Consider the following 25875-nt stretch of genomic DNA (forward strand, 5'->3'; position numbering starts at 1 on the left):
GTAAGTTAGTCAAATGAATAAAGAATATGCTACCTAAATGTAGATCATTTTAATGTAAACTGTACATAAAGGACTTGCAGCATGGTAACAATATCATTGATATTCTCATCTACAGACACGTGAATAAAAGGGAGCATAGCCCCTTATGTAACATGTGTAACCGTAACACATCCATGGTTGGACAGCCCTGTCAGTGCAGAACACTGCTGTCTCCAGGACTCCAGCTGCGGGTCACGGGGGCGGCTGACCCACGACAGCAGAGAAGATTAAACACGTGGCGTACAAACAAGCCCTGGTGTTAGACAGAATTAACACTGGGTCTTTTACGAGGAAATAAAACCAAAACATTTTCACTTTCAGTTCATGTGAAGCAGCATCTGCCATTAAGTGTGTTTAACAGTTGGGCCAACCTTACCACATCCTAGTTTTATACTCTGGTTGGTCAGCGAATAGTGTTATCCCTTAGCTTTAATAAGAAATCTGAGACTTTTTGTCTCGTATTATAAGGAAGCACTTAAAAAGGCTGTATTATTCTGCACGCTGAGCATTGTTAGGGTACTGGAAATGAGAAGTGAGACAAGTGGAGTGAAAATAACAGCTCTTGTATTTTTCAACATTACGCCACATAAATCCAGATGCATGTGAAATGTGTTCCAATATAAACAATGTAGGTCACCCTACGAAGAAAGTCACAACGTTGGGTATTATTAAGGAGAGTCTGTGTTGCACATGTGCGCTACCACAGATGTGGTATCCCTTCTTATCTCCCTGCAAATGAGTTCCCCTACATACGATTACAGAAATCAGTTCCTCAGAAAGCCTTTTCTCTCGCACGACTGATACGAAATGCAGATCCTGAAAGGGATTAAAAAGGGTTTAAAGAGAAGAAAAGGCCAAAACGTATCGGCTGTCATCACAATGATCCACAAGTACAAAAATATGGGACTTGAATTAATCCACGGAGGAACAATGGTTTAAACACTCCACCAACGTCTGACATGGCTATAAAAGCACCAACTCAAATTTGTGTTTGCAACACCACTTTAGATGGTAGAGTCCATGAACCATGTCAGTGGGCCAACATAAATAAGCCCAGACAAAACAGAGAGGGCACGCAAACCTGAAGCAGCAGCACAGTCAGTAACATTGTAACCCAGGACCGGCCAACGAGTTTGGGCTTCGACCGTGGAGAAACCATGACCAGGAGGCGGTGGGATCAAAGCCCAAGTGAAAGGATGCTGTTGAGTCTTTGATTGAGTTACATCAGCAAAAGCTTCTCCAGATCAGCCACAAATTAAGAGCACATCAGGCGTGGCAAGCTCTGAAAGAGAGAGGGGGTGGGGGGTGGGGGGGCACTCACAGTGCGTTGACCATCTCCTCCTGCATCTTCTGCAGGGAGTCGAGCAGCAGGGGCAGGGTGGTGTCGTGGTACTGCTCCTGGTGCAGCTGGGCGCCCCGCACTGCCAGCACGTACTGGTTGTGCAGGTTGTGGAGCTTCATGGTGGCCTTGTCGTAGCGCTCGCGTGCCTTCTCTGGCTCCTTGCCTGGGGAAGAGATCCACCGTCAGGACACGCGGTCTAACGGTGAACCGAGCATCTTCTATCCAACGCGTTCTGCTCAAGAGGAAGGCTGCCTTCCGTTCAGTCCTGCATTTATACACGCGAGAAATCACACGTTCTTTCCTTCACTGCTCTGCAGTTGGTTAGCAGGTATGTTACAGTTGTTAACAGTTTCACTAAATCTTAGGATTCACAAGTAATCTATTAGGGGCTCCAATTATAGTGTCATTGAGGACTTTAATGTTTATACCAAAATGTGACTTTAACCTTGTACCTTCAGAATACGTGCCAAGATGCTGTGCACTTGTACAACTTCCAGTTAAAATAAATAAAAAAACACTATGAAGATATAAATGGACACTACATTCTCATCAGATTGAACATGCAAAAATGCTGCCAAGTTTCCCTGGCAACAGCCGGAATGTATTTGTCTTTTTCTTTTCTCAACAGCATGTGAAAGCAAGACAAGATGGAGCAGAGCCAAGTGGCGCACTTGTGGATGTGGGTCACCAGGGTTACAATATTTCACTAGCTCATATATACCCCCCACCCATTTGGCAAACAGACAAAGGAAAACACTTGAAGGCTATTCTCTGATTTTCTGTTACATTCTGATGCTCCCGAGTCATCACATGTGCATGCACACGCTACACGCAGGAGTCGCATGAGACCAGACACCAGACTCCTATAGCAGTGCGGGTACCCGACAGGAACAAAGAGATGTTCAGAGATTTTCTGATCAGGTGTCCAGCCACTCTCGTGGTAGAGCAGAATGGGAGAGGAAATGCGAGAACTGAAGTGGTTTTCATAAGAAAATGAAATAAAAGCAGTGACGACTGAAGGAAGACTGTTCACAGAAGACAAAAATCGTGGCATGCTGTTGTTTTTGTGATAATATAAAGATTTATCAGATTTATCAGATTTATAAGATTGGTGACTCATACATGGACTTATGAGATAGGCAGACAACCAGGAAGGACAAGTTGCTTGTCTAGATTGTGACCATTTCCTGCTGTGCAGTGTCAGAATCTAAAATGTGTGAACGGGAAAAGGAAAATATATGAATACTCTTAAAGAGTATATATGAATACATTAAAGAGAAGGAATGTTGACCAACTATCAGGTTTTACTTGGAAATGTAACTTTTACTGTATGCGCTCTGGAAGCCTTAGTCTTCACCTTAAAGAGATGAGGAATGTAACCAGTGACTTACCGATGACATCACTTATCTCTTTAAAGGGGAATTCCACCACAGAATGAACTATACTTAGAGTAAAAGAGAAGCAGTCCTCCTGATTAAAATGAGCTCTCAGCCAGATTTCTACATGTAGTGAGTGCAGACCTATAGCCCCAAACAACTGAAAGTGCTCCAGGTACAGCTTTCCTAAAGACTACAAGGAGCGAGCACTTAGTCTTTTTATATTAAACTGGTGGTGAAAGAGAATGGGGGGAGGAGACATTTTTTTTCTTTTTGACGTTTTTAAGTGATTTGTGATTTCACCACGGCCTCTGGTCTACCCTGCCGTGTCCCCAACCTCATCCAAGGACAATGGATCCATATAAAAAAAGGGCCACAGACAGCACAGAACAGCAAGTAATCCCACTACTCTAGCCAGCTTGCAAGCGAATACAGTTTACTGGACAGCAGCTACCCGAATCTCTCTTTGATGTGTGTTCGGTCAACGCCCCCTTCGCTTGTATCAGAGCTATATCCAAATTCAAATTACCCGCCCATTATAGTTCTTCACAAATGAAAAAGGGTGGAGGTGCACATGAATATTACATATACCTCCACCAAAATTTACACCATTCGCTGCCGATTTCTCTGTACAGAGATTTCTTTGGCCAGCAGCACAGAGAGAAATAATCAGGTATGCCTTGATCTCTTAAATGAGCTAAATGTTGTTTTGCACAGTAAAAATGAGAACAACGTAAACCTGTGAGTTTTTACATTGTCTAATCTCATGGCCTTCCTCTCTCGGTAGTGTGATTCTGACCTGCTTGCCCTCAGTCATGTGATTCTGAAAGTGTTCCATACTGATAATACCAGACTGTTTACATCAGAAGAAAACAAAGGCTTAGGGACATCACCCCTAAGAGCGGAATCTCAGAAGACCTCTATGTTAGTTTTCATTTATCATTCAGGCCAGATATATGTAACATCCACCTTCACAGTCCTGAAAGTCCTTCCTACTGATTCTAGAATAGAACTCTCTGGAACAGTACATTATAACTTTAAAATGAGTTCATTCTTTCTCCTTTCCTTTTTTGAAGAGCCCTTTTCATGTAATTAACATCTAATCCCAGGCTGCTGGGTTTCAACGGGGGAATTTATTAGGTTGTTACAGCTGGAAGTTTTGATAAAGATGTGAATAATACAATTTTTTTTTTTTTTAAGTACAACGAGGACTTTTTTCTCTCGGAACATAACAGACCGTAGACTCACACAGTTTTGTGTGCTTCTCTGACATCTATTTGAACAAGCATAGCATTCACACTGTAAAATGTACACAGAGAGCACACGGTTGGCCTCCGGACCCCACAGCTTACTTCCACATCACAGTAAGCCGATAATCAGCCTCAAATTAACCATGATCCATTCACTGTTCATTCTGTGTGTCGATACAAAATTAGGGTCCGGGTTCACAAACATCTTCAATGTTCTATTCAACATTTCTAAACAAATGAGTCTAGACCATGTAAGTATGGACAATGGAAGTATGAATATTTATTGGAATGCATTCACATTTTGAAAATGTATGCCATTAGCATAACTTTAAAGCAGACTATGTACAGCCCTCTTCCACATGCATGCATGCACACGCATACACAATGCATGTACTTGTTAGCTGTCCCAGTAAAAATTCAGAAATGAATACTTAACAAAAGAGGGATCTCCACTCATAACCAGAGTGCATTTTTAAAAAGCGAGTAATGACTACATTGAACTGGTAACATCACCACCACAAAAAAACCCTTCGGACATCAAGGTACCACCTTTTTATGACACAGCCAATACAATAATTGATCCACCTCATTAAAAAACTTCACTGTGTTGACACAGCGTAGGTGTATTATTTGCACGGCAGAGTAGTTTAATGGTTACGAAACTGGGCTTGTAACCGGAAAGGTTTTGATTCCCAGGCAAGATGGTGCCTTGAGCAAGCTACTTAACCTGAATTGCTGCATAATTGCTGTATGCTGTATAAATGAGTACTGTGCAAAAATGCAGAAGCTGTGTAAATCGCTCTGGATAGGAGCATATGCTGAACGCCTGAAATGTAAATGTGAATGTAAAAAATATTGCTAGGAGTATCAATTTGAAGGAGGGATTATGGAATATAGAAATTAGGAGAGACTACATGCATGGGTTATTTGGCTGAAAGAACATTATTGTGCAACAGATTTGGGGATCCTGTGAGGTGGTAAACTTACATGTATTTTTCTGACATCTTAAGTGATTCATTTAACACAACAAATCAACTGCACTCACATGTACAAGTGAACATGCAAATGCATCACTTCCATCAAACATTTTCAAAAGAATAAGACAACTTTCTACTTCACATGCAAACGGGATGGTTTCATGCTCTTCACGCCAAATTCATCTAGAAGTCTCTAATGTGATACCCATAATTACATTTCAGAGATAATCCTTTTATGGGGCTATAGTATATTTGTATGGTAAATAAATATATGCATCTGTAAATGTAATGACAGACATGAAACATGCAAATTTAAGGCAACAGAACGTTCTCCACAAAAAACATACACATCACACTTCATGACAAGAAATGACTCACCTGAAGTTTTAAGCTGTTCCTCTGATATTTTTGGAGCAGCAGGAGGTATTAGAATCATTTAAAATATGACTTGTATCAAAACTACACCAGTTCTTCTTGAACCAGATAACAAGATTTTACCCTAAGCCTCTGTATTCCTTTTCTATTTGAATCATAAACCAAATAATTCATAACAAATATACACATTCTGAATTAAGGCATGTAGGAGATTAATTTGATTTCATTAAGCGCTGCTAGAATTAAAGGTACCTAAATACATATATTGACATGAATCATACTGTTTAAGACATGAGAATTTTGCATGTTATTTTAAAGATTATGTTGGACACATGACAAGCCAATGAAGAAAAAGAAATAATTACCTTTTACAATGGCTTCTTTGTATTTTTCTTTGGCACAGTGGGCATCTTTTGTCAACTGTCTGTAAGTGCCTTTTAACTTTTCCAGATCATTCTTAGTAATCTAAAACAAAAAGAAACAAAATACAACGATACACACGTTACACTACTGCGTTTCTGGATAATATTAATCTCAGGAAAGCTTCTGACAACCCAGAAAACAGAGTTCTCTCTATTAAAGACTGTGACCAAATAGGGCGACTGGAATTTGTTTAAATACACTGGTATTAGGTAATACAATTTGTTAATTTGTATGTTTGCTTAGCAAACTTTGCTACTCTGCATTATTAATGTTTCACTCATTTTGCATAAAGATTCATCTGTACACCTTATAATGCACCACCATGCATAGTGCTCCACCCTGTATATGAACCGTCTGCAACGTTAACATGACTAGGAAAGATGCACCAAAATATCGGGGTTGTATACATTTTATTTCATAAGTTGACATTTGTACACATTTACTACTTCCATGAATGTGGAAACTAGGTTTCAGTTCACATTTGAGCGATAATTATAACAGAGAGGTATCAGAATCAGCCTAAGTTGCCAGAGAGTTATCGGTAATTCATACTCGCCCCAGACCTTCAGAACTGTGTACTCAGCTCATAAACTGCTGGACTATTCTACAGTGAAAAACATAATCATCGCCATTTAGTACTGCCTTCCAGTGCAAAGTTAAATTCTAACAACACAGACACCACACACTCTTCCCACCACCTGCCACAGGCGAGTAAAAGATAAATAAAACACGCCAGGTTCGGTTTTCTAACTATGAAAGCAGGAACTGTATGGTCGCCGTGCCCAGCTGCCCTGACCACCGACTCAGACCCTGTGGCCACAGAGCGCAGGAGGCGGTTTAAAAGGTGGAGGAGGGAGGCCCGTACCTTGTTCATCTCACACTCGATCTGCTGGTGGATGCTCTGGTAGCTCTTCTTCACCTGCTGCTTGTCCTTGATCATCATGGTGAGCCTGTGCAGGGGGCCGGAGTTCAGGTCCTCCGCGTGGGACTTCATGATCTTACTCAGCTGCTCTGTCTGCTGGACCATATGAGCCCAGGACTGCAGAGAGGACACAGACAACAGAAAGAGGGAGAACATTCTGTTAACAGTGGCAGTTTTTAAAAGCAGCAAGGCAGGCCAATGTTACATAAGCAATAACGAGTCAGGAGATTGGCTCTGGCAGCACCACTAAGTGCATGAGATACAGTAACCTGGTAGTGACACAAGCTGTCCCTGATTCATCCACAAAATTATTACAGTCTTGTCCAAATAACATTGTAACTTGACAAATCATCTCATGGGGAGACATTAGATGAATACAAAGCCCGGTTTTGGACGGTTGGTTTTATTTTCTTTTGTTCAATGGGGAGAATTATTGATTGTGGGACTGGAGCATTTATGATTACAAAATGGGCAGGAAAAAAAGAAGGAAAAAAATGCAAAATCCCCTAGGTTTGGGCCTTTACTGTGTGGACCAGTAAAGCTGTTTTTGAATTCTGTTTACATGAGGTCAGAATGTGAAGTTAATGTTCTTAAGGGCTGAGAGTCTGTGGTCAGTGTGATTATTTCTGTGGGAAGCCGTGAACAGTGCCAAACTCTGTGCTGTATAGGCATGGGGCATGCCCCACCAAGCCGTAACTTGGCGGATGGCATACCTGCCATCCCATTCTCAACTCAAATTCCACACAGGAAGACAAACACAAGCCTTCTGAATAAAGAGCAGACTATATCTAAGGCTTAGTGGAGCATTTACGTGATCAGAAACCGTTCATCAAAAAAGCAAAAACAAAGTTTAAAAAAAAAAAAAAGTCATATTATTTTGCATTTGTACTGAGATATATTAAGGGCACATACATTAGCCAAGCAGATAATAAAGTGCTTTCAGCACCCAGATGGAATTTTGGCCTATGGGAGGATCTACAGAATAAATAAAAACAAAAACCCTCTAGTAAAAAGACTCGTTCTGAACAATTCAAGACTATCTGCTGCCTAGTAACAGAGTCTCAGAGCTCTCGGTACTGATGTCACCATCACCACCACAGAACCTCTGGACACCCACAACAGATGTGTCCCTTTAATCCAGACCAAAAAAGAAAATGAAAATCAACAACAGGTCCTGACATGGCGAGCCAACACAGAACACTCCTCCAGTTTCTGCAGTTACAGCGGAAATAAATGCCCTTAATTGAATACAGAGAACAGCACGACTGAAATGAGTCTGTTGATCTAGAAGACCAATAAGCAAGCGAATTCATTTCTAAAATGATGCATTTTGAGCACTGAGGTTCCACTGGAGTTCTTTGGGCAAAACATCAACTGCACAGTAGCAAGTGAGGTCTGGTTTTAGGACTCAAACACTGCGATGCATTCCCTTACCTTACAGAACACTGAAATGTATTGCAGAGGTGGATTTGTTTCACAAATGAACATTTTGTACAGCAGAGTGACCACATTACAATATGAGTGGCAATAACTATTGCCCACATGCTGTGATGTCCAGAAAGATGTCGATAATACATTTAATTCCAATAAATTTTAGGTGCACTGCCCTTCCATAAGGGATTGCCTAACATCGCTGGCTACCTTGGAGACCTTGCTGTTGTAGTCCACCTGTGAGGAGTTGTCGTGCTTGTCCACCTGCTGGCTGATGTTGAGCAGGAGGGAGGCGTACTCCTTGTCGCTCTTCACCCTCAGGGTCATGAAGCGCTTGACCGTCTCCAGCAGCTTCAGCTCCCAGTCCTGCAGCTTCAGCAGGCCGTCGTGGGAGCTGCGCAGCTCGCGTCCGAACCCCATCGTCTACAAAGGCACGCGGTTTCTCAGGGTCGGCAGGGGGCCCCTTCAAGTCTGCATTTCCTGTCCGGAGGGTGGAAATTTACAGCATGCATCAATACAAACTTGCTTCACAGTAAGAACTGTCATGTATAACTTTACTGCATAATACAACTATTTTCAACAAAGTGGAAGGCTACAGTATTTCATCTCAAGCTAGAGAATTAACCAAAAAGTACAAATTTGACAGACATATAAATAGCAGAACCACACCATGCCATGTCAAAATGTCAAACTATTCTCCCAATCAGTCACACTGCGATACAGTGCAGCATGGCAGGTCTGATCATATCTGACCAAGAGCCTGACTGAGGATATGAATGCTTGTTATGTGCATCTCCCAGACACCATGTCATTGAACACAAGCACCATGCACTTACAAAAAAAGAGGAAGTATGCCACCTAAGACACAGCGCCCAGACCAGTTTGTGAAGGAAATTGTTTTTAGCGGAATGCAATGTGACGTCAAGCAAAATCACACCTTCGGTCATCTCGGGCTCAAGGAAACAGGGCACTGCAATGGGGTTAACCTGCTCATGAGTCTATAGTTTGCAGCTGCACCACACTGTACGTGAACAGAGTAAAAAAAAGCGAGGAAACCTTATCATACAGACTGTCAAACCACAATCTCATTCTGCAGCAGATGTCCAACACCCACCATGGTTACCTGAGCAACAGACTTCAAAAGGTCGCACATCTTCAGCCCTAATTTGGCCGTGAGAATCAGCGTTATAATTTTGCTATGATGCATGATCTACTGGGAGACATTGCTAACACACTGCTCCTCAGCGAAATGACATCCCAGCAGTCCAGAATTAACCTTTTCCTTTTTTTTAAAAGAAGAATAAAATAAAATTTGAATCTATGCATTGGTTAAGCAAATTAGATACTGTAATGTGCAATGATAACTGCGCTAGCAAGCACTGACAAGCTGCGAGTCAATTCATCGGATGTCACAAATTTTGCAGCTGCAGCAGCTAGAAAGCCATTGAAAAAACAAAAAAGCAACGATACACAAGCCCCAAAGCTAGAGACACTGGGCGGTGTTCAGCTGATCCACTCGAAGAGCCCTACATCAAATATCGTGACAAAGAATGGGTGCGGAATAAGTGGTAAGAGCAGCCTTGTGGAAATGTGCTATTTTGCATGTCCCAGAATGTCTGTTCTATAAAGCAAGCTTGGCAGTATGCGTAGTGAAAATTAATGGCACGCTCTAAGGTGATGACAGACCACTGCAATCCCCTGGCAGTGAACTCGCACTGGGTCACGTACATTCACAGTATGCTTGGCTATGATGTTCAAAACCCTATCTGTGTCCATGGTAGGTATTAGCCATGTCAATACAGTCTACATACAAAATAAAGAGTGATTTCTTACAGATGACATTTGAAGGGCTAAATCCCATTCACTGAAAAAACGAAATATTAGCAAATGAGCAAAAACTCCTGTCAGGCCTTATATGAAAGATCAAAGTAAATTACAAAAACATGTGAAGTTGCATACAAGAGTGTTTCAGTTATCTGACTGTACAATTATTTTTCAGAAAGGGGAAAAAACCTATTTGTAAAAACGGAATTTGGAACTGCTCCGATGTTGAATCACGGTCTTTACGACACGGTACGGCTGAAGCAGCAAGAACATTAGAAACATCACCGATCTGATGGGAAACAGTTTTAATCACCCAAGCTTGCTGTTGGGCTTTAATCCCCGCAAACCTCAAATAAAGCAGATCATCTGCGAATCAGAAGCCTTTTGCTCCTCCATCTTCAATTTTCTCTTCACGTGAACACAAGAGCAAGCTTTTCAAATGCAAAGCATCGATCTCACACATATGGTTTAAACCTTCTCCGTGTGACTGCTGCGGACGCTCACGCCTGACAGGGATACAGTGTTTGTAGCTGAAATCTTCTGGACAGGTACTTAAATCAACTGAATGCTTTGGTTGCACCTCAAGGTGTAAGGAGAAGAGAACAAAAAATCCATAAATTTAGGATGCTGTGTCAGACTTTAGATTACTTGACTATAATTTTGTGGAATGGAACCTTATTCTTGAGAGCTCCTGCATTTTAACCTCGTGAGAACAGAATGGAATTCAGTTACATAATTTGGGGAAAATAAAATGTCAATCATTCTCAGAAAACCTGAGGGGGTAAAACATCATTCTTAAAAACTTCTCCGGCCCTTGCTTCTATGGCATCTTCTTCTAGAACCAATTTACACATTGGAATTTCAGGTACAGGACCTTGCTTGGCAGAATAGGTGGCCAGAACGTGTACAATGCAAGGCTCCTTATCGCTCACATCAATGTGCAAGAAAAGCAGTACAGACGCACACTGTGGTCACAATACAAAAAAAAAAGACACATTCATTCAGATTGACTCTGGGTCAGGGGAAGTGATCACAGGCATAGGAATTTAAGAAGTAGCATTTTACCACCCACGACTCACAAGCTAGAAACAGCACATCTGACATTCAGGATTTTCAGCAAACGGCAAAGAAAGTGACCAAGACCTTCTCAAAAATAAACCACAGTCCAGGGTACTAAATTTGAACAGGAACCAAATACGGCACAAATCTGACACAGGCAGGGATGGGTATCGTTAAGATTTTATCGATACTGATAGTCAATTAGAATGGCATCATTAGGGTCAACTAGAAACGTATTATAGGCTAGCAGCTTTTATTTAAAAAAAATTGTAAGATTTCTTCACACTTTTCAGCTATGTTAAAATGATTTAAAGTGGATGCAAGAAATGAATTAGCCTATGTGGTGTAAATACAGATAGCAGCGTCCTGTCGGTCCAGGACCTTATTTGTATTTTGGTTCTGACTGATCAGGAACCGGTACCAATTAGCTAAATACTGCCTCCCAAAACCCATCCCTAGATACAGGTAGCCAAATTTAGAGTGAACATATAGCCTAGAACTACCAGGCATACAACTTAAACATTATGAGTCAAACTTTCAAAATTCCTCAGAGACTAGACAGGCATATACAACTGTGCAAAACATGTTCATACATTCAAAGATAAGACACACTCCAGGGAGAGTACTTACATCCCTACAACTTGAAAGTGCATGACCTCTCAAACCTCACACAGTATTTTACCATGCACAGCTTTTTTAAGTAGTAGTTTGGAGTGAATTTAAATGGCCTGTTGCACCCAAAGTATTACAATTTTAAATTAGGAGTCTGCAGAAGGTAAAATTCCTCCTTAAGAGATGTGGAGATTGCAGGCCTGTTCTCGCTTATAGTATTCAAGTAGCCTATACCAATGAAAGTGACCCCAGTTTTTCTTCAGCAGTACCCTGAAGCCATACACAGGACCATTTTTACTCTTGCTATTTTTGACAATGAAAAACAACACTGCCAGTTCCAAACTGCAATATTCAACAACTTATCTCATAGGGGTTGTATTGGGATGACAGTTAAAATCTAAAGTGTGATGTCATTAATGTTACATAGAAATATAGTTTCTCTTCAACTCAGCAGTGCATTCTGGGTAATAAAACTAATTAGATTACTGAGAATGCCAGTCAACTATTTAGTAAATCTGACATAAATATTGCAATCTTTCGGCAACTGCTTTTGCATTCAAGTTATTTTAGTGAATATGACCCTGAGTGCTTACCCTAAACTCCAGACAAATACCTACAAAAGTGGCAACTTAGCTAGGAAATGGATTTCAGTCTTTTCCTCCCTTTATAAAAAGGTTCAGTGCAAAAGCGAATCCACATTTCCACAATGATTGATCCGTCTGTTTATTCTGTAACTCTTTGTGATATAAACATTGGGAGCAATAAGCCAATATCTTACCAAAACTGAGTTCAAGTAAAATTTCTGACACTTTACTCACAGGCCGTCCTTATTGTTCACATCTTTCTGTTATCACCTTCTTTAGCTGACGAATGAAAGCATAATATCACTGACAGCACTGCTTCCCAGAAAATGGGCTTCAGGAAAGGGAAGTTGTAAACAGTATTGTGCCATCATTTTTTTCTTCTTACATATGGCTGCACCATAACACAATGAACATACAGTATTTGACCAAAAAAGTTTCCCTCCAGGGCCTGTTCATGATAGCACATCTTCACTTAGGCCTATAAATTTCAATTAGGCAAACATGCATCAGACACAGGATTTCACCTGCCATGTTACTGGGGATAAAAGTGTGAAAAGAAAGTTAACGTTATTCATTCATTACTGAATGGATGCATTTACAAAGCAGCATGCTCATTCCACAGAAAAGAAGAATCTCCTCCACTGGCAAAAAAATCTATACAAAATACAGGGTTAATGGGACACCCTGACAAGATGATGAAAAAACAAAAGCTCCACAGCTCAGCGTGTGTCTAATTAACCACAAGTAGCACAGAAGTCCAATCAAAACTACTGCTTCTGAATATATTTTTTCTTATTCATTTTGATTTAAGGAAGCAGGCATTGCATCACCACTGTGATTTTGGCCAAAAGATTAAACAAATGCCAACTCCTGTGCTGATCTATATTAAACATGTAACACTATGCAATATAACAACTGTCGGCTATGGTTTGCATTTTAGTTATTAAAGCACAAAACACCTCCATTGTTTAGTGTGTATTCTATCCTTGGATTACGGTTTAATGATGAATACATTTCTGTTCGATGAATGTGTTGGTCACAAAGTGCCACTGTTATGTTTCTAGAGTCCATACAAGTTCCAATACACAGCCAATAGTACAGTTGATAAATGTGACCTTATGCTATCACTGAGCTGACAAACTTCACTTTCAATATTCTCAACAACAGCAAACTTGCACCGTGGAAATGTATGCAATTTTTAAGGTTATATCAATGTCTAAAAAAGGTGTTTTGCAGCTCTACTATACTTTTTATTCTGGAATTTATAACAGTTTTTGGATATATGATTATGAAACAGCTTTTTTAAATCATTTTGCAAACAGACTTATGATTCATATTAAGAATTATAATTCCCTTATCTAGCTTCATTAATCACATAATAATTTTGTTCTGAAGCATCGTTGACTGCAACCTGTGGCTTTCAGTCCTTATGACTAAATACTCAAAGCATGCAAAGCGGTCAGCTGTTGTAGAGTCCTTTCTCGCACCATCACACAATTAGGAAGAAGAAGGAACGTGTCAGTGGGAGTTTAGCTAAACAAGAATTTGCTGTGTGCAACGGAACGGCTCTGTGGGGGTACTGCCATTTGAATACCGCATCTCAACAGCCTCTCAAAGGCATTTCCCTACTCTTTATTAACCTCAGTAGCTTTGAAAGGACTTTTACTTAGTCAACCACAGCCTTAAAAAGAACTCAGCGTATTACTATTATCTGTTTATTTGCATTTTAATTAGTTCAATCAAGTGTCATAGTGGGCTAAAACAGAAATCAGCACCCACACTGGCCCTTTTTAGATAGACTCGACACCTCTGCTGTAGATGGAAAAATCATCCTACACATCAATAACCTGGCTCTTCACCAGTAAGATTATTGGTTTGGCTTTCTCGTGAACAGAAAAGTAGTGCTCTAACCACATTCCTGATGCACCCTGACATAAAAAATGGATGCCGCATCCTTTCAAGTCTTCAGCCAGTCAAGCTACATCATGCACCCTACTGTGCAATCTATGAATATACAGTAAAGGCTGATTCAATCATTCAATATCCTTATCATGAGCACAACATTAATGCACTTTACAGCATTTACCTGTTCTCTGTCTGCTGTTCTCTATGAATGTCTTACATTTTAAGTGTTTTATCACACTGTAATAAAAGAGAAGGCATTTTAATAACGATTTAATTGACAATTAATAATTGGTATACAGTTTTTAAATGTATAGCTTTGAAAATGTACTAAATCAAAGATCTTTTAAAGATCTAAAAATCACGTTGTGCGAATAGGGAGGGTGCTACTCACCTACATGCCACGATAGGGATAAAAAGCCCAAAGCAAGCACTCTATCACCAGCCCCATAATCCGCGTCAGACATAATTGCGCCCCTCAACTCCCGCCCCTTCTAACATGGCGACTCACAACACAGCACCACAAATCAGCCTAACTACAGTATTAAACAACCTGAATATGATGCTAGCAATAATAGTAAATACAACGTACATGGCAATCAGCTGGCAGTAGAACGTGCCTACAATAATAAACACGACACGTGAAAACAACCTGCTTAGCGTGATGTAATTGATAAAGCTGGAACACATGTAAAGATACAAAGAGCAAAACAAACTTTGAAAATGCATTCGTTACAAAAATGTTACAAAACGGGCCTAAAAACTGGTTTCTTCTTGCATTAAATTCGTTCGAATGAAGCCCATCAGTTAGACTAGAGGATATGGCTATCCAAAAACTGAACTGGTCTTTATTATTAACAGAGTATTATACTTTACGGTTTACACATGGAGAAATACACACTTGCGTGTAAACTGGGCTAACGGGCTAAACAATTTAATTGCTTCTTGAAGTTGCAGTAAAGTTGCGAGCAACCAGAACAAGCTGGCATTTGCGGTAATAGCCTAATCTCCTAAAGTTCTCCATGCCTTTCGCTTGTTAGCTGAACTTAGCTAGCTCCACAATCAACATCGCAATCGCTGTACAGTTAACGAACATAAATACAGCAGCACGGTATGTATATATGTTATTACTTATCCTACTTAATTAACACATAGCTATATGTGCTTACCACAGAAGATCAGAGAGTGTTCCAATAAAAATAACCATTGATTGTTAGTCTTGTTCTGTTGTTCTGTGCTACCTAGCTAGTCATCTTTACCCCTAATGTCGGATGGCCGTTTCAGGAAAAAAAAAAAAAAAAAAAAGAAAGGAAAGGAAGAAAAAAAGCCTGGCTAAGCAATGGTGCAGAATGTTACAGCAATTCCTTATGAAACTGAAGATTCAATAGAGTATTTCCAATTATAGCGTGCACTCACTCGTTTTAGTCTGTTGTACGCTGTTTTTTTCCTCCTTGTTTCCTGATGCCTTGTTTGTATTCGGCTGGTATCTCTCTTTTCTCTAGCTCGATGAACAGTACCGGAGTCGGGATTCGGGAGGGGTTTCCGCTTCAGGACTGCATAGCTTCTCTAGTCATAGGATAATGACGTTCACGGCATGGCTTGATGAAGTACTACACAGGCTGGTAGGATTTTTTCGGTCTGTAAAGGGTCTTGACGACAAAATAATCGCGTTTATATTTCGAGGAAGGTGGCCACCACGGATGACATTGGCTGGTTTGTTTTAATTATAGACTAAAGAAGTCAATGTTTTATATTAAAATAAAGAGATCATAGGTACACTTAGGGTCTTAGGGCCTACTGTGCGCAACGAAGATATCGATTCACTTGCTTATGTTCCGCTCGTTAACAGATCACTGTTATTGCGTGATCTCAACGCAGGCTAATGAAAAATCTATATGATTAACAACAAACGCGAGCTAATATGTTCTGCATTTTTCCGCTTTGGGGTGTGGTAGAACACCGCTTTCTGTTTTGGTCACTCGTAGCAACCAGTTTACAGTGTGTAGCTAAATAAATGTTCAATCATGTTTTCTCATAAAAGCACATCTGCTCTGTAGGCTACGCATAGTCTTTTTTTTCTATCATTTCCAAAGTATTTTTATCAAAAGACCCGTTACTTGTGAAGAGTAGTACAGTAGGCTACATTTAAAAAAAAACGTATTATCCAGAATGTCCGCAATTTGCGTGTTTCATTTACAGAAAACTAGATGTGCTACATTACTTTTTCAAAACATAGTAGGTTAACCAAACTTTAAAAATATGTGGAATACGCATTATATGACACTAAATTTCAAAATACTATGAGCTTCTTCGTCTATAAACATTTTCAATTAATATTTCGCAAGACTACTGGTCACATTGGTTATAGCACAATCCTGAATACACATAATAGCATACACGGTAGTCTAAATAGATTAATTTATGATATCGTTTAAAATACACGGTAAAAACACAAATACACTCACTGGAGGATGAGCCACTATTATGCCAGATTCTACTCCCATGCAGATTACACCCACATAGCCGGCATAATGTACATAGGCTACGTTTAGAAAAACTTCCGGATAGTAAAAATGCCTCTCATTCCTCGGCCTTCATTATCTCTTTACTTGTGATAGTTAGACATAGACTACTAATCATACCGTCATGAAAAGTAACATATAATATGCTACATATAAAATACATATTTTCAATATACACTTGTGATCTCTATGTCAGTGAATTAGCCTACTTTTTCCTATTGTTCTGTCTAGTGTAAACCCTGCGGAAATACAGCACGTGCAAACCAAGGTGAAGGGCCCATTTTTAAGCTGCTATATTCTTAACAAAAAATGACCTTAAGAGGTTATTTTCTATGAGATGAATAGACATACCAATTGTTTGTCTAAACAGTACTCCCATTTATTTGAAAATGCTTATACCAGGAGAGATAGCAACAAATAATGTCCCATTCCTTAGTTGAGTTCTTACTGAGATGACTTTTCGTTCGGTATGGTGGACCAAAATACAAATAGTCATTGAGTTGAGAATGAGCATGTGTCAAACACTTTTAAGGGAAAGCTACTGTACAGTATGTACAGTACAGTAATGTACATTCCTAGTGACTTACCAAACATCAGACATGTGCAGCCACTATCTGAAGGGGTACAATGCTTGCACAATAATTTCTGCGAAGCACTCTAGTCCACTGGTAAATAAAATGGAAACTGGACACATACGAAAAGTCACATTTGATCAACCTGCTTTATCCTTTTGTTGTGGATCAGTTATGGCTGAAGCAAGTGAAAAGTATTTTGAGAGTAACTTGGCTCCAGTCTAACTGTATGCTGTCCAAAGTATGCCAATGAAGCCCTGTACTCTAGGTGACGCTGTACGAGTTGTAATTTTAAAAAACCTCCACCTACACCTGTGTCAATGGGATATTAACTGTGTTCATCAGTAGTTTTACCTGTTTCCGGAATGATAGTCTGCTAACACTGCACTCCAGATGTTTCAGGGCAACAGTCCACTGCTGACAACAGTTACGGACAACACTCACCTAACTTTTTTCATCCTGAGCAACCAAGTACACATACACTGAAGCTTCTTATTAGCATAGCATCTCATAACTGTGCAACTTTTATTACTGCCACATGTATATGTTGCTGTACTCTATATTTCCTTTTTCATGTCACTTGTGTACGATTTGTAAGCATGTTGTATAGTGTCTTAATGTTAGCCTGTGGTGCTTGGTGATAAGAGGATTTCTCATTCTTGGAATCAATAAAGCCCTACTGGTCCTACTACTGAAAAAGGCATCACATCCGACTATAGTCCAGTGCCTCTTTTCCCGACATAATAAAGGGCAGCACTGTTGGTTTAGATTTTGTCTGAGGTCTCAAATGTCCTTTTCTCTTCTGTTCCCGCATGCTTTCTCGGCATACTGAGACGTAACGTAGACCCCATGAAAGCTGGCCTATCCAAACGCTCCCAGGTGCTAGGTAAAGGAAGGGGTTTATAGATTCTTGGTTAAAATGAAGAACTGTAGTGGGCGATGCTTATTAAACAAAGTGGCACACTGTTTCAGCAGCAGTGGTACTTGTAGAATAATGGTTGTTGTAGTAACAGTAGTGGTTGTAGTGCAGATAATTGGTGTAATATTGGTTGCACTTACAGAAGTACTTAGCAGTTGCACTGGAATTAAGTATAACTCTAGCAGATATCTGGGTGTCTTATTCTTTTCACATCACCTAATACAGGTATTATGCAAAACAGTGCACCCAGTCATAATAACTAGAAGGAGGTGGTTTTGGTTAGGAAGGGACTGTCTCAATTTTAAGAAGATTAATGAAAAGAAGGACAAGAAGAAAAAGAGAGAGGAATAATCTTGACTAAGAGGAAGCAACACAGTTCCTGTCCTGACTAAGGCGCTTCAGGCTAAGATGATTGTCAGGGTGCTCAGAAGTAATTCATGCTGCAGGTAATACAGTCAATTGACAGGCAGAGCCAGCTAAGTCACAGAAGCATAACCCATACCTCCAGGGAATTAACACCAGTACAACAGGCTGACAGATCAAGATCATCCTCTATAACTGGCTGGGCAGGGCTTCCCCTGCCTGTGCAGGTGAATCTACCTGGAGACTTGGCAGCAGTTTCCCCAAAGGTAGAGGAGTGCACTTCAGGTCCCTCTCAGCCTAATTGAGCAGCACAGTTGTGTATCGTTACATTTGCGTTTCTCTCACATACCTCACCTGTTCTGGAATGTAGAGATTCTGGGTGCTTAATCCTTACATTTATTTATTTATTTATTTAGCAGATACTCTTATTCAGAGCTGCATAGTGAATGCAATAGCTTCCAGTTGCATTCATCATTAAAAATAAGTCTGAATTAAGTAGAGCTCTTTGTTTACACTCTTTCTGTATGTATTAACCACCTTTGTATTGCACTCTCAATTGCATTCTTTGTTGGGACTCATGGGGAATGTTGACAATGAATACCTGCAGTCCATTCGTAAGCTTTAGAAATCAGCTGTTCCACCAGGGACATTTTATTTAGTCTGTTTAAGGTTTTTCTTTTCTCCTGCATTATGTCTCCTTTTCTCATCTACCACATTTTATGAGAACCTTTTGCTCTTTGAACAAGAAAGTATTTAAATGTATTTATTAGGTTAAGCTCTCTCTCTCTCTCTCTCTCTTTCTGTCTGTCTCTCTCTCTGTGCAACAGTTTATACAATATTTGAATAACCAGTGAATAATATGCAATGTGAATAAAATGTAGTCTCTAAACGCTGACCTTATATTAGAGGGATTATTTGACTCTACAAAGCTTGACTCTACAGTCAATCCATAAGATCTCAAAATCTAAACTGCATTGATTAACTAAAGTATGAGCCAATATTCTGTGGTTGGGTTCGGATTAGCCAGGATCAGTATTTTGGTTTCCAACCACCTACAAGGAAGTTGTGAACATTCATGAGTTTTAGCTTATCTGCTACCATCTAGTGGAGAACAATTGAGTCGCAGCGATAAATACAGTATGCACCTAATTTTGTTGTACAGCAGGGCTGCCCAAACGTGTTTCTGGAGATATACTGTCCTGTAGGTTTTCACTCCAACCCTGACAAAGCACATCTCATTCAACATTTAGAGATGATATCTAATGAGAAGGGGTGTCCATATACCTTTGTATTTTGTACTAAATGTGGTGTGTCTCTATTGGCACTCTATCACTCAGTCAGGAATCCCCTGCTCCAGTCCTGGAAGGTTGCAGCATCTACATGTTTTAGTGCTTTCCTTTCAATGGGCAGCCAGCTTTGGCCTTGGGGACAAGGCTTTTAGCAAGAAAATAATTTCAGTGAAGCATTTAAGCACGGATAAACACATACAAAAAAATTATTAATAAATTGAGGAATTTGAGATGCCTGTCCCACATTGTAAGACCAGCTTTGTTCTTACTACCCAAAACAGTAATTTTGTTCCTCACCTCTTTCCGTATCATTCACTAGGAGAAGTGGGGAGGGGGCACTTACACAGCCAGTAAACTCATTACAAAAAAAGATTCAGACCCCTTAGATAGGAAGGGGGCAAACAAGCCTTGGGAAGGAAGAGGCAGGCCTTTTCCCTGTGATGTGACTGACAGAACAGAGCATGAAAAGAGACATTAGGAAACGCTTCTATCGTACATGAGGAAATCTATAAATCTTAGTTTCAGAATTTAGTTGTGTTGTTACAAAATCTCACACACAAGAGTTCTTCTCACTGCGAAGCTTATTCTCAGTGCTGTTTGTGTGTTTTTCTTCCCACTGGAAGTTTTTGGGGATTCTGACTCAGTCTTGCCTGGTTTTTCCTATTTCCTGTTTCTCCGCAAAGTGCCTTTGGGACAGTATCTCTGTAAAAAAAAAAAAAAAAGAAGAAAAAAAAACATTATACAAATAAATGGACTTCACTACACACAAACACACACACATACACAAATTAAATTATGTTAAATTAATTACATTACATTTAATACATTAAACAACCTTTTATGTGTAAATGATGTGGTTTATATGAATCCTGTATCACAAATCTGTCCATATCTGGAAAATTTCCAGGAAATCAAAGTGTATCATTCTCCCCTAATAGTTATTTTAAGCAATACAGTATGTGACATCTTTCCTGCAATTTCAGCTATTGGCTGCATTTTTATTTTGGGTTATGCAGCATCAACAATGGAGCCACATTTTTTTTCTATGTTCGCTGACACATGACTGAAATAAAATATCTCTCTTTGAAAAAAAACAAAAATGATAAATGAGTAAAGTGACAAGTCAAGGTCAAACCAAGCCATTTTTCATGTCATCCCTCTTGTATGAATACATTTCTGACACCCTTTTTATTATGGCTTCTGCAACACCCTCCCCATTTTAAACCCATCATCTTCCACTGGATTGTCACACTCCTTATTTAAAAGGAATCTGCTCCCATCCACCTACCTAATAGTGTGTAGGTCCCCCAAATAAGGTCCCCCATATAATGATACAAAAACGTCACTTAAAAGAAATATGACTCTTTGGAACCCCCTTTTTTCTTGTCAGCTACTCAGAACTTTAGCACACAGTTAAATTGACACCAAGACTGATATTCCCAATTGTTTGCTAGAATTCTGTGTTCTATGAAACCATGGAGCTGTACGACTTAAGACTCCAAAAAGTTATTTGACAACTCTGAAGTCGACAATTATTCAAAATTGTCCCAACAGATGGCGCTAAAGGCCCATTAAGTGTCTGCCCCTGTAATATGACGTGTTGGGGGCTGAGCTGGAGGTTCTACTGATCTCTTAAGTTGAAGTGATCTGGATGGATGCTATCACACGCGCAGGGTGGACTCGTGGAACAGAAGTAACTGGGCTCAAGTCAATGCGCAGTGAAGGAATTCCACTGTGGAAATTTACCGGACTCTTTAGGAGATTAAGAAATGGATTCTTCTGCCAGTACTTAATTTATTGAGACTAAAAAACTCAAATTGAAAAAAATAATTGAATTCAAGGAAGTAACGGGACCGCATCTGGTATTACTGTGTTTCTTTCTTGGAAAAAGGCTAGTTTCTACTCATTTGAATGGGATGCAAGATGGATCTTGGACATAGTTTGTTTGTTGTGTTCACGTGTTTTCTTATGGCCAGGTGTCGAACAGAAATTGGAAAGAACATCACCGTGGTAGTGATGCTTCCAGACAACCACCTCAAATATTCTTTTGCATTCCCAAGGGTTTTCCCTGCAATTCGCATGGCCCACGATGATATTCAGAAAAAGGGCAAACTTTTGAAGGGCTATACTATTAACCTACTCAACCATAGCACAGAGTCTCACGGTGCTGGTTGTTCAGAAAGTCAAGCTCAAATAATGGCTGTGGATACTAAACTGTACGAAAAACCCGATGCGTTCTTTGGACCCGGCTGTGTATATTCGGTTGCCTCTGTGGGAAGGTTTGTTAACCATTGGAAGCTCCCATTAATAACTGCATGGGCACCAGCATTTGGATTTGATTCAAAGGAGGAATATAGAACCATTGTACGGACGGGCCTCTCCACAACTAAACTTGGGGAGTTCGCCCATTACCTACACTCGCATTTCAACTGGACAACTCGGGCGTTTATGCTGTTCCATGACTTAAAAGTGGATGATAGACCCTACTACTTCATTTCTGAAGGGGTTTTCTTAGTTTTGCGTCGTGAAAATATTACAGTCGAAGCAGTCCCTTATGACGACCAAAAGAACTCCGATTATAAAGAAATGATTTCCTCATTAAAATCCAACGGAAGAAGTAAGTTTCAACCGCCGCTTGTTGGGGCTCGCGCAGAGATGCGCGTTCTGTGCATGGCGATAGGATAGTCTGTTTATAGGCACATAAACATACATACAGGTAGGAAAATGTCATGACATTTGTGTAAATAAAATAAACAAATATTTATTTATGTATTTATTTTCCTTTCCTGATACAGGGAAATATAGGGTATGTTTGAGACTCCTATAAATTGAGCTCAGAAGCCCCTTACCTACAGACCAGCTCTATGTATCCAGTGCCATGTGACGAGCGTATGTTGATGTATAAGGCTAGTGTTCCTTGAAGAGTTGCATTATTTTTGTATATATTTTCCAGTACCTCGCGTATCGCCACGCGTATCGCGATGATTTGCAATTGGCAAACGTCGTGTAATCCTACACGTTCCACGAAAGAATGCTGAAACATAAATTATATGCGTTTACGGAATGTCAAGCTCTTTGTTTATTGATTTTGACCACCTGCTTGTGCTTACTGTCTTCAAGGCAAGTTATTTATGGTGGCTCCTACAGCGAGCTTTGGGGCTCGAGCGTGTCCAAACGAAACACGATTTGGCATTTTTAATGGCGTAATGCTAGGTCTGTAAATATAAACTGGCAAAACCTTTTGTCTGAACAAATGCAGTTTTCCAGGTGAACGAAACTATTAACGTCCATTGCACATTATTGCTTTATTGTGAAATAGTTCGTTTACAAATAGGCCTACGTGTCGATTTAGATGCCGCAATGCTTTGTAGTAGGCTAAGGTAGGAAAAAGAGACCATTTAATAATGTTGTCTGCATATTATGCCAAAAGTAAAGTCAGTCTCCTTCCTTTCAGGATTTGTGGAAATAATGCAACACAAGTAGTGATTTCTCTACATTAGGGGCAGACATCCATCCCATTTATCATTCAACCTTCTGTCAGTAGTATTGTTGAAAATAATCTATGTTTGTGTTCCTGTGTTTTGTGTTTTTAAGGACAATCTCAGATCAGTGCCTCATCTATAGTCACTAACATGCATTTAACCCTTTAGGTTGATGAGTGGCTAGAAGTAAAAGGAAGTTTTAAAAAGATTTATCTTATTCAACTGAAAAACTGTTTGTCGACAGATAGGCCTAGTTTTACATGAGTAACCCTGGTTCATGAGCATAACGGAGGCATGACCTTACAAGCTTTTTGTGTGGCCTGTATTTCTTGAATTGTACCAATTATGGTTATTCAGATAGGGTAGATCATAAATATTTTACATTCCCCTGCAATTAATTACAATAAATTAAAATATGACACACATCACAAAAACCTGATAATAATATGTAAGTTGTGGCCAACCAAGTTGTGACCGTAAGTTTTCTACTTATAATAAGCATGGTGGTATATCTAAAATAATTTTACCTGGTACTGTTACTGGGAACACACAGTATACACTTCTAAAATTAAATGAGCCCGGATGTCATCAATATTTTATTATTGTTAATCTTTTTATATATTTTTTTCTGGGCAGTGTCTGAACTAAATAGCCTTATATTAAAACTGTAACAACTCAATAGTCTTTTGGACCTTTAGCAGAGTAAAATGAAAACGGTTTGTATTTAAATAAACTATCAATTTATGTTGCCACTATTAAACTGTTTGCCTTTAACTCTGATATAAGTAGGGTAATATTATCAACCAAATTCATGAAATAAAGACAAACGTGAAAAGCTGGTTTGAAAGATCTAAAATTAAATTATATTGAGGAAGTGTTGTGTTGGCACAATGGCACAGATTAATTGAGGAGGGGTGTAGCTAGTATATTCCTTTCCCGTGAAACCGGTATTTTGATGCTCATTAAATGCGATTCAAACAATACCAGAGTGACAGCTATGCTGTTTTTTTTTTGACTGAATAATATTTGAGGAGAAACTGGAAAGGAAGCAAATTTTCCGTTGATTATAACAAAAATAGGAACACAGAGATTGTGTCCATCACAACAGCTTGAGAGCTGAGACCTCGTCAGTTTTTCCCTTCTGTGCATTTTCAGTCGTAAAATGTACTGTACAATGTAGCCGATTATGGTGAGATCCTAGTCTTCTCATTATAAATGTAGCAGCCACAGTATTACTGCGATTATAATAATAGCAGTATAATAATCAAGCAATACACAACAGAATAAAACAAACAGCATTGAAACTGAAGCTAGCTATACAGATATACTGCACTAAAAGTGAGGTTTGTCGTCTATTTTTCTAGCTTATAATATTCTCTAGGTAAACAACAACGAAATTAAATAATAAAATATATTTTATATTTAAATAGTTTTGTAAGGTTCATGTGCAAGTTGACAGGTGTTATAATCAATATATTCTGATATTTGGATATGTCAGCTTGTAATATGTTGTAAAAATGTGTCTATTTACTTTACAAGCTAAAGGCATATTGTAACAAAGCATTTGTTTTGTTTTGTCAAATTATTTAAGAAAGTGTTCAGTCTTCTTTCCTTTGAATGGTTATCCTCCATTGATCATCAGCTTGTTAGCAACTGGGTGCGTAGTATCTTCTTACCAGAATTATTCAATGGCCAGTCCAGCCCAGCATTGATTTTGTTATTCCCTTCACCCTGTCCTTACAGACTTTGATCCACGCTTAGGATTACTGTCATGGTGGAATGTTTTTTTGCAGCCAAGCGTGAGCTTCCTTGTAGGTGCGAGTCCAGGTTTGTGGCCACAATTGAACTGGCATATGTATGTATGTATTTCTGTGTGGTCTCACAAGGGAACCATGACCTGATGTAAATCAACCCAAAAGCATAACAGATCCATCTTTGAGCATAGTGGCAGCCATGCCTGTGAAGCATGATTGTAGGATGGTAGCTTTTTAAACATAATTTTTTGTCTTTATTTTTATCTTAATTTGCAATTGTTTATCAAATTGTATGTGTTGACCCATGTTTTTATCAATATCTAATCGATTTCAATTCAGCCAATCTTCTGAATTGATAGTGGCAAGCTCAGTAATCTCCTAGATGAATATGACAGATATTATTTAAGGTCTCATATAATTGCCCTCGAGCTTTACTTCTACACCATTTGTCTTCCATACCATTTTTCTGACAACACACAGTGGTAAGATTGTCTTGATTCTTGTCCTGGCTTGTGAAAATCGAAATGCCTTTAAGCTTCTTGTAGTCCTTTTTTCTTTTTGTTTACAGTCATCACCCAGCTTGCGGAGGGCAATGGCTTTGTGTTTGAAAACTCTCTGACTTTAATCATGCCAATGAACTGTACTAATGGAATGCTGTCCCTGTCAGTAACACCCCTTTGTACCTATATGGCGAAATAGTTTTTCAGAAGTTTTAGAACCTTTTTTAACTTGTAAACAGTAGATTTCACTTGCCTGTGCTTCTTATCTGTGTAGTTTTGGTGCTGTTGACATTTTATGTGCTTTAATTTATTTGAGCAAAAGCACTCAGATTGGACTCAAATGCATTTTTGCTGCTAT

At 39.4% G+C, this 25875-nt stretch overlaps 2 protein-coding genes across 5 annotated transcripts in view; one reads left to right on the top strand and one right to left on the bottom strand.

Annotated features, from left to right (window-relative positions):
* fer (fer (fps/fes related) tyrosine kinase) overlaps nt 1–15711 on the bottom strand; it is a 70228-nt gene extending 54517 nt beyond the window's left edge. Inside the window, exons 1-6 of one of the 4 annotated variants that reach the window (XM_035391655.1) lie at nt 15533–15711; nt 8346–8619; nt 6648–6821; nt 5725–5824; nt 5363–5383; nt 1361–1544 (exon numbers count right to left, since the gene is read on the bottom strand). In XM_035391655.1, the coding sequence (XP_035247546.1) occupies nt 1361–1544; nt 5363–5383; nt 5725–5824; nt 6648–6821; nt 8346–8555 (689 nt within the window). In that variant the 5' untranslated portion in view covers nt 8556–8619; nt 15533–15711. Of the gene's footprint in view, nt 1–1360; nt 1545–5362; nt 5384–5724; nt 5825–6647; nt 6822–8345; nt 8620–15285; nt 15411–15532 lie in introns of those variants that run through there. The other 3 variants (XM_035391653.1, XM_035391654.1, XM_035391656.1) reach the window with 3 other exon arrangements.
* A 5716-nt stretch (nt 15712–21427) lies between these two features.
* The window catches only part of LOC118213044 (atrial natriuretic peptide receptor 2), a 68665-nt gene continuing 64217 nt past the window's right edge, over nt 21428–25875 (top strand). Inside the window, exon 1 of the mRNA XM_035391652.1 lies at nt 21428–22398. Within this exon, the coding sequence (XP_035247543.1) occupies nt 21693–22398 (706 nt within the window). The 5' untranslated portion in view covers nt 21428–21692. The remainder of the gene's footprint in view (nt 22399–25875) is intronic.

Source organism: Anguilla anguilla, chromosome 14, assembly GCF_013347855.1.
Source record: "Anguilla anguilla isolate fAngAng1 chromosome 14, fAngAng1.pri, whole genome shotgun sequence".
In the NCBI taxonomy this organism is placed as follows: Eukaryota; Metazoa; Chordata; class Actinopteri; order Anguilliformes; family Anguillidae; genus Anguilla; species Anguilla anguilla.